Source organism: Myxine glutinosa, chromosome 2 (genome assembly GCF_964187855.1).
Source record: "Myxine glutinosa chromosome 2, kmMyxGlut1.1, whole genome shotgun sequence".
NCBI lineage: Eukaryota > Metazoa > Chordata > Myxini > Myxiniformes > Myxinidae > Myxine > Myxine glutinosa.
The window spans coordinates 115072144-115080421 of record NC_136262.1 but is presented as its reverse complement, the minus strand read 5'-3'; the positions used below and the strand labels follow the sequence as shown (position 1 = coordinate 115080421).

Here is an 8278-nt window from a genome sequence, read left to right as displayed (position 1 = left end):
CATTTGAATACAAATAAATCAAACAATTCCGGAAGTGTACGAAGTTGGTAGTACAGCTTCTTCTTCTTCCTGAACGGCATCACATTTAACTCAGAAACGTGAGCCACATTCACCCACCAGCATATATATGAACCCCTTTCCTCTCCTCTTCCCCCACCCCTCCCCCTTTCCCCTTCCCTTCCTCCTCCCCCCTCCCCTCCCTCTCCTCTTCCCTCCTCCCCTCCCCCTCTCCCCCTTCCCCACTCACCCCCCTCCCTTCCCCTTCTCCCCTCCCCCTCTCCCCCCCTCCTCCTCCTCTCCTCCCCCTCCCCTTCCTCCCCTCCCCTTCCTCCCCGCCCTTTCCTCCCCTCCCCTCCCATCCCCTCCTCCCCTCCCCTACCCCCCCTTCCCCCCCTCCCCTCCCCTCCCCCCCTCCCCTCCCCCGCCCGGCAACGCCGGTTACTTCTGCTAGTTCTATATCATCTAGACCTGCGTTCCGCAACCTTTTTAGCCCAGGACCCTGTAAGGTATCTCGACAAACTACGATCAATTGTCGTACACGTTTATTCACTCTGCCGATACAGGCCCGATTCACCTCAGCGCCATCCAAGCTGGGCCGACAGGCTCCCCTGGGTCCTGCTGGGCCTCAGGACGGCGCCCAAGGACGACCTGCGTGCGTCCTCGGCGGAGCTGGTCTTCGGGCAACCACTGCGAGTCGGCGAATTTATCCCCGACTCCACGGCTCCTTGGTCCGCGGCGCAACAGCGCTCCACCCTGCAGGAGACCGCCCGGAGGTTCGCCCTGGTGCCGATGGCACACCACGGTGGCCCGTCCTCCCACGTCGCCCCGGAGCTTCGCACGGCGGAGTACGTCTTCGTCCGGCACGACGCCCACCAGGCACTGCTACGGCCCCCGTACGACGGGCCCTTCCGCGTGCTGGAGACCGGGGACAAATATTTCACCGTCGACATCGGCGGTGCCCCGGATCGTATCTCAGTGGACCGCCTCAAGCCGGCCCACCTTGATCTGGACCACCCCCCGCAAGCAGCTCTGCCTCCGCGTCGAGGCCGCCCCCCGGCGGTCAGACCCAGGCACCCCCCAGCCCCGCTACCCCCCATCCCTGCACGCATTGCCAGGGGGCGTTTCGGCCAGGTCATCCGGCTTCCCCGCAAGCTCACCCTTCAGGTGCGCGGGAATTCTGGGGGGGGCACGTGTGGCGGGCACAAGGGACAATAATTCCGCGCACCAGTGGGTGGTGCGAGCGTCCAGGCGGGGAACTGAAATGAATGCCCTGCCTTTCGACCGATCGGCCACACCCGGGGGCAAGGCGTGGCCTCGGGACATATATGCGGGCTCTAAGGTCGAGCCCGCCCAGTGCTGAAGTGCGAGCTCTGAATAAAGACTCTTGTTGTATCAACGCGTTGTGGCCTACCTCTCTGGCAATCGAGTCGTGTGTGCGCAGCACCACAGTCCCTCCATTAAATGCATTTAGGAGTCGGACAATGGCGACGCGCCCTTTTATTTATCCACGCACTGATTCATGAACCTAAAATGTTTCTGTTGAATTTTCTACTTTGATCTAGAATCTAGTTTGTTTTAATTTGCGATGGAAAATTAGTCAGCGTAGTTTCCTGCAGTTGAAATGACAAAATTACCTTCAATTTGCAGACCATGTTCTTGCGAGCGTGATATTACAGAAGATGGTCAGCCGCTATCCAATTGAATCTGGCGATAGAAAACTATGTAAGTTCACATGCTTATATACTTCCCAGGAATTTGTGGCTGCAACCCTTATACTGAAAACAATATTTGTATTGTGAATTTTTGATTTGAAATAACATTACTAGTTAGCACACGATAAGAGTCGAGATGTTTCAACCAGCTGTACATAATCTTCAAAATAGTTGAGTTAACATGGTTTGTGCATGGCATGGCATTGTTCTTAGTTTAACATTAAGAATAAACATATAACAGAGTAACTGAAATGTTTCAAAATGTCTAATACCTATTGCATGTATTTAATGCATCTGTGAATATAGTAGATTGTAATAATTTAGATACTGTATGTTCCAACAAAAGAAATAAATATGTTCTATATTCATCTTTTTTTAATGCAAGCATTACTTTTTACAGATTTGGTTTCGTTCATGTCATTGAAGGGCTTCCATATGTGTATGGTTTGTTATATATATTTTTAGTAAATTACTTAAAACATGTATAAATGAAAATTATAAATTAACCTTACATTATTCTTTCCTTACACATTATTTTTATCTATGGTTTTTTAATCCAAAAAGCATGCTACAGTGATTGGGAAACAAATTTGTTCATAAGAGCCTATGGCCCTTGAAAAAATTTGTGATGAGCCATTTTGGAAGAGTATGAGCCGATATTCAAAACTACGGAGTCAGTAGCAGAGAATACTAAGGAAATAAATAAAAACAAAAGAAAAGAGTCTGTAGTTACAAGTATTAGACATTTGCACATGAACTAATAATGCAATGGCACTTAAAACTGCTTATAGTAGGTTCTCGTCTTTCAAGATAGAGCCATTGTGGTTTTAACTGACACGGTTTCTTTCAGCACACTGTTACTGTGAATGTGATATGTCCCTGGTTTTTCGTGGAAGTTATTTCAATGTAAAACTCAAATAAATTAAGTGCAAGAAACAATACAACAGTTACACAAAATTTTGATGACTCAGAAAATTTATTTCACAAAATTTTGGCATTGCAAATGAATTGTTGTTTCTTTTCAACATACACAACTGATTTATTTTATGCGATTATATCATATAAAAGAGAATTTAAGAACTAAATTAGCTTAATTAGGAAAGAGGTATGATCAGTGATTATGTGATCTAGATTTATTTATGTTAGACAGAAGCTGAATTTATATTACTAGGGCATGCCCGTACTATATATATATCTAAAATTATATCCCCCCCCCTATTTACATGAAATGGTTTGGTCCAAAGCGAACGGCTTGCGAGTGGTGACAATCCCCCCCCTCTATTTACATGCAATGGTTCGGTCCAAAGCGAACGGCTTCCGGAGTTTGGTAAAGAAATCGCCATCGCGTACACAAACGCGCAGGAAAGCGAATGAATCGCAAATTCGTTTTTATTAGTTGTAAAACATAATGCCCAATTATTCAATTAGCGCCAACGTATTTTGGCTGTTTGCAATTTAATCGCAAGGCAAAGTAGAAAGAGAAGAGGGAAAAAAAGAAAAGCCTTGCCTTGCTGCAAACAGCTGCTGCAAACAACAACAACAGGGAAGGCTGCACTGTCCGGAAGTTGGCATATCGCAGTTACGATTATTTTAGTGTTAATGGCCAATTATTCAATTAGCGCCAACGTATTTTGGCTGTTTGCAATTTAATCGCAAGGAAAAGTAGAAAGAGAAGAGGGGAAAAAAGAAAAGCCTTGCATTAACGCATTAACGCTTGCATTGCATTAACGGTTCGGCACACGTGATAGCTCGCTGCTCTCTGATTGGTTGAAGCGTTTTTTGGACATAGCTCGGTAGGTACTTGTCCGATTAATTTCAAACCTTGAAAAGGCACATCCTCGGGTCCCCAGCAATATACCTGGCAAGTTTCAAGTATATCGGACCCGTGGTTGTCGAGAAACAGCGGTCACAGACAAACACACAGACACACAGACACACAGACAGACACACAGAGATTACTGGAATTATAGATAGATAAGCAATGCCTCGGGTTGAGCTTTCTTGTTTGAGATGCAGTAATTTCTATCAAAATAAAGTCCATTAAGGCCTTCGGCTCGACAACCATGCTCAAGTTTGAGCCATAATTTTTTTTTAGAGCCGTCGGCTCATTGCTCTAGGGTTTCCCAATCACTGATGCTATATTCTACGTTTGTATATATAATGTGCATGTGCCTTTGGTTACAATTAGAGCTTGTCTTAGTCGATGATGTTTTTACAATTTCTAAACTAACATTGTTACTGGAAATAACAGTAAGTTTCTTGTACACTTGTAACTTACATCAGTACTTGGCATGCTCGAACATCAAGGAACTATGAGTTTAAGAAACAAGCATCTTTTTATAATTCAACACAATGAAACATGAAATCAGAATTTTTATCAAAATAACTTGCAATGAAATAAACTGCAAAAACTTCAGATAAGGCCAGACTTTTTTTTTCATTTGGTTTACGGATTTTTATAGTGAAAAATTGAGTCGGTCGGTCGAACAAAAATAAAAAATAAAATGCATTCTCCAATTTTTTTTTCAATCATGTTAAGTTTGATTTGGATCGGTGGGTGATAAAAAAAATATAAAATCTTAGACTGGTTTTGGTTATCTATCTATAATTCCAGTAATCTCTGTGTGTATGTTTGTATGTTTGTATGTTTGTATGTTTGTATGTTTGTCTGTGACCGCTGTTTCTCGACAACCACGGGTCCGATATACTTTAAACTTGCCAGGTATATTGCTGGGGACCCGAGGATGTGCCTTTTCAAGGTTTCATATCAATCGGACAAGTAGTTACCGAGCTATGGCGATTTCTTTACCAAACTCCGCAAGCCGTTCGCTTTGGACCAAACCATTTCATGTAAATAGAGGGAGGGGATTGTCACCGTACTCGCAAGCCGTTCGCTTTGGACCAAACCATTTCATGTAAATAGAGGGGGGGGATTGTCACCGTACTCACAAGCCGTTCGCTTTGGACCAAACCATTTCATGTAAATAGAGGGGGGGGATTGTCACCGTACTCGCAAGCCGTTCGCTTTGGCTTTGCGAATGGACCAAACCATTTCATGTAAATAGAGGGGGGGGATATAATTTTAGATATATATATAGTACGGGCATGCCCTAGTTTGTTAAATATGATAAATCTAAGTCTGTACTGGATTATTTTTAATGTCAAAGCAATCTTTACCGTCGACGGTATAAAAAAACCTCTTGATTTGGATTTTATTTTTTTCTGAATTTTCGATTTTTAAGGTCGGCGGATCCGTAAACCAAGTCAAAAAAAATGTAAGGCCTAATTATCATTATTTACTTAATTACTATATATAATTTATTTTACAGTATCTCACTATTGTAGTTTTTGTTTGTGATGTTTTTAATTGCCTGTGCTACAATAACAATTATTGGTTTCAGCTGCTATCGAGTCCATTCAGGTACTCAGTGATGCCGGACTGCTGAACAACCTCACAAGCCAGGCCAAACAGTCGCAGGGTATAACACTTGGTATGTCAGCCACCTTTGATGATGTATCAACAAGATCATGTGAAACCTATTTAAGTGGGGATATTGATGATGTTGATTTGAACACGCTCAGCAAGATGGCTCCAAAATCCCTTTCCCCGTAACAAAAAGTTCGCTGGATGGAGTTGCTGACACCAGCTATTGGCAATGGTGTGCCTGTTTTTTTAATTTTGTCATTTGAAAAATAGCATGTTTAATTGCACAAAATAAGTAGTCCAAGATTAATCAAGATATTGGATACATACTTCTAAATTTTTCAATCACTCAGTAGGATTGTGGCGTAACAGCTGAAAAATAGCTGAAATTGATGGTTTCCACCAGATCAATTGAAGCATATACTAGGGAGATGTTCATGAACCCACTGTCGCCACTTTGGCGAACTGTTTCTATAACATGAAACTCGCCACATTTATTCATTTCATCCTTAATAATTGTATCACAAAAACTATATCATTTATCATTGACGTTGAACCGACAGTTCACATCCACTTGTCAAATTATCGGATGGTAATTTTTATATTCCGGAAGTTTGTGCCAATTTTCTAACTAGAGTTCAATGCACATAACCATGTTATAACTGTAATGAAACAATGAAATTTAATTCTTTTTCTTTTGCTGTTAACAGCGAGTTGCACTGCGGCAAGATCTGGTGAGATGACTGCAGCCGAAGAAGATGAACCAAGCCAACACAGCAGTGGTCTCTTTAACAGACAGCAAACATTGATGCTGATTGATTTGTACCAGGAAAGAAAATCTAAGTTTGAGTCATCAGTATATCGGAAGAAATCTCTGTGGGAAGAAATAACTAATGAACTTAACACACGTTTGGGCACAGCCTTTAATAAAGACCAGATTGAGGGTCGGTGGAAGACACTGTGGGCAGCCTACAAACGCCACAAAAGAAACCAAAACTCTACCGGTAGAGACCGTAGACACTTTGAGTTTGAGGACAGATTTGACGACATGTTCAAAGACAGACATGATGTGACTCCGACTTGTGTAATGTCATCATTGCCCTCAACTTCCACACAAGCTATGGCCATCAGTGAGGAGTCTGAAGCAGAATCTGTGCCGAGTGATGCTCGGAGATCGCCATCAACATCTGCTCCAGAGGCAAAGCGGAGACGACGTTCTTCTGGGGCTACACCCGTTTTAGACTTTCTGAAAGAATATACTGAAGAACAAAAACGAATGGATGAAGAGAGGCGTAAATAAGCCAGAGATATGCACGATGAAAAAATGTCAATTTTCAAGGCACTACTTGAAACAATGAAAAAGTGATACATGTACTTGTAACATTCAGAATGTGACATATCTTCTATAGCAGTGGTTCTTAACCTTTTTAAAGGCGCCGAACCCTAACGAAACCCACCGAACACTCGCGGAACCCCTCAAATTTGACCAAAAAATTAAGAAGAATTGCATCTTAATGCGTTTTCTGTTCTTCTTTTCGGGAGGCGATCTGAGAAATGCGTGGTTTTGTTTTGGCAAGGGCCACCCTCAATGGGATGGGAATACAATTACAAATAAAATTTCCATTCGTTCGTAACATACATAGCAAAATAATAATAATCTATCTATAATTCCAGTAATCTCTGTGTGTGTGTGTGTCTGTGTGTGTGTGTGTGTGTGTGTGTGTGTGTGTGTGTGTGTGTGTGTGTTTGTCTGTGACCGCTGTTTCTCGACAACTACCGGTCCGATATACTTTAAACTTGCCAGGTATATTGCTGGGGACCCGAGGATGTGCCTTTTCAAGGTTTGAAATTAATCGGAGAAGTAGTTACCGAGCTATGGCGATTTAGCCGTTCGCCGTTCGCTTTGGCTTTGCGAATGGACCAAACCATTTCATGTAAATAGAGGGGGGGGGTTCTGTGGTCGTTGCGAATGGACCAAACCATTTCATGTAAATAGAGGGGGGGGGTTCTGTGGTCGTTACTGCCACGTGGTTTCAACGTTTTTTTTTGTTGTTGTTGTTTGCACGCATGCTTTTTTGCACGCACGTACGGGCACCCACGTACGGGCACGTCCTAGTATTAATAATAAGCGTAATTACACATAGATTCAAAATTGATACAAAACTAAAAAAACAAATTGCAATGCATTTCGGAGGACCTCCGCCGAACCCCTGAGACTGGCTCACTGAACCCCTGGGGTTCGGTCGAACCCAGGTTAAGAACCACGGCTCTATAGCAAGATATGCTTGCCAGCAGTTTAAGGACTAGTAGTTTCTTGACATTTTTGTCCTATGCAGGTCCTCACTGATTTTCACCCAATCACCCCTATAAAATATATATTTTTTCCTAGTTGTAAAATGGGACTAACGTTTTTTAAATGTGTTTTTATATGAACATTGTCTGAAATATTTTAAATCATCTGATTGTTTAAATAAAAATCAAATGGCAGTGACATTGTGCATTTGAGATGGATGTGTTTTTATATGTCGGTTACATGATTCCACCAAGCAGTAACACAGCTTGGATGTGTAAACCGTATCAGGACACTAACATAACAATGTTGGCAGTTGGAGGTAAACCTGAATCATTTGTAATTTTCATTGCATCTGCTTTGTTGAAGCCCACATGAGCAGATTGGTACAGGTAAACCATAAATTGTACATACAGTCACGTGAAAAAGTAAGTACACCCCATGTAAAGTTTTGACTTTTTCAACATATTTCAACATACAGCTATTTGATCTTCATTTCAACAATATTGATAGATAAAGGTGATATAATATAACAAATATCATGAAACATTTACATTTTGTAGTCCATTGTATAATTTAAATAAACATAAATGCAAATTTCGCATGTGGAAAAAGTAAGTACACCCCTACATTTATCACTACTTCAAATACCTAAAATTAGAATCAGGTGCACCAGCTCAGGTGCAAATGATTAGAACATCGTTAGAGGATCTTGGAGGAACCTGTCTTATTTAAACCTCAGGCATTTAGTTTGGTTTGCTCTTTGTTGTTGAAGTGTGCGGCGTCACCATGCCTAGATCAAAAGAGCTCTCTGAGGCCTTCAGAAAGAAGGTTATAGATGCCTACGAGTCT

At 42.2% G+C, this 8278-nt stretch overlaps 1 protein-coding gene across 1 annotated transcript; it reads left to right on the top strand.

Annotated features, from left to right (window-relative positions):
* Positions 1-1600: 1600 nt before the first annotated feature.
* Positions 1601-7629, top strand: LOC137422577 (uncharacterized). Its single transcript, XM_068109301.2, has 3 exons — positions 1601-1722; positions 5114-5203; positions 5847-7629. The coding sequence occupies exons 1-3, from the start codon at positions 1680-1682 to the stop codon at positions 6434-6436; spliced, it is 723 nt and encodes a 240-aa protein (XP_067965402.1). The 5' UTR covers positions 1601-1679; the 3' UTR covers positions 6437-7629.
* The last annotated feature ends 649 nt before the right edge of the window (positions 7630-8278 follow it).

What these genes read in the sequence shown, in the direction of transcription:
- LOC137422577 (XM_068109301.2), top strand. Translation starts at nt 1,680, where the DNA reads ATGGTCAGCCGCTATCCAATTGAATCTGGCGATAGAAAACTAT. An exon ending in ATCTGGCGATAGAAAACTAT is followed by an intron (nt 1,723 to 5,113) that starts GTAAGTTCACAT and finishes TATTGGTTTCAG; the next exon opens with CTGCTATCGAGTCCATTCAG. An exon ending in GTCGCAGGGTATAACACTTG is followed by an intron (nt 5,204 to 5,846) that starts GTATGTCAGCCA and finishes TGCTGTTAACAG; the next exon opens with CGAGTTGCACTGCGGCAAGA.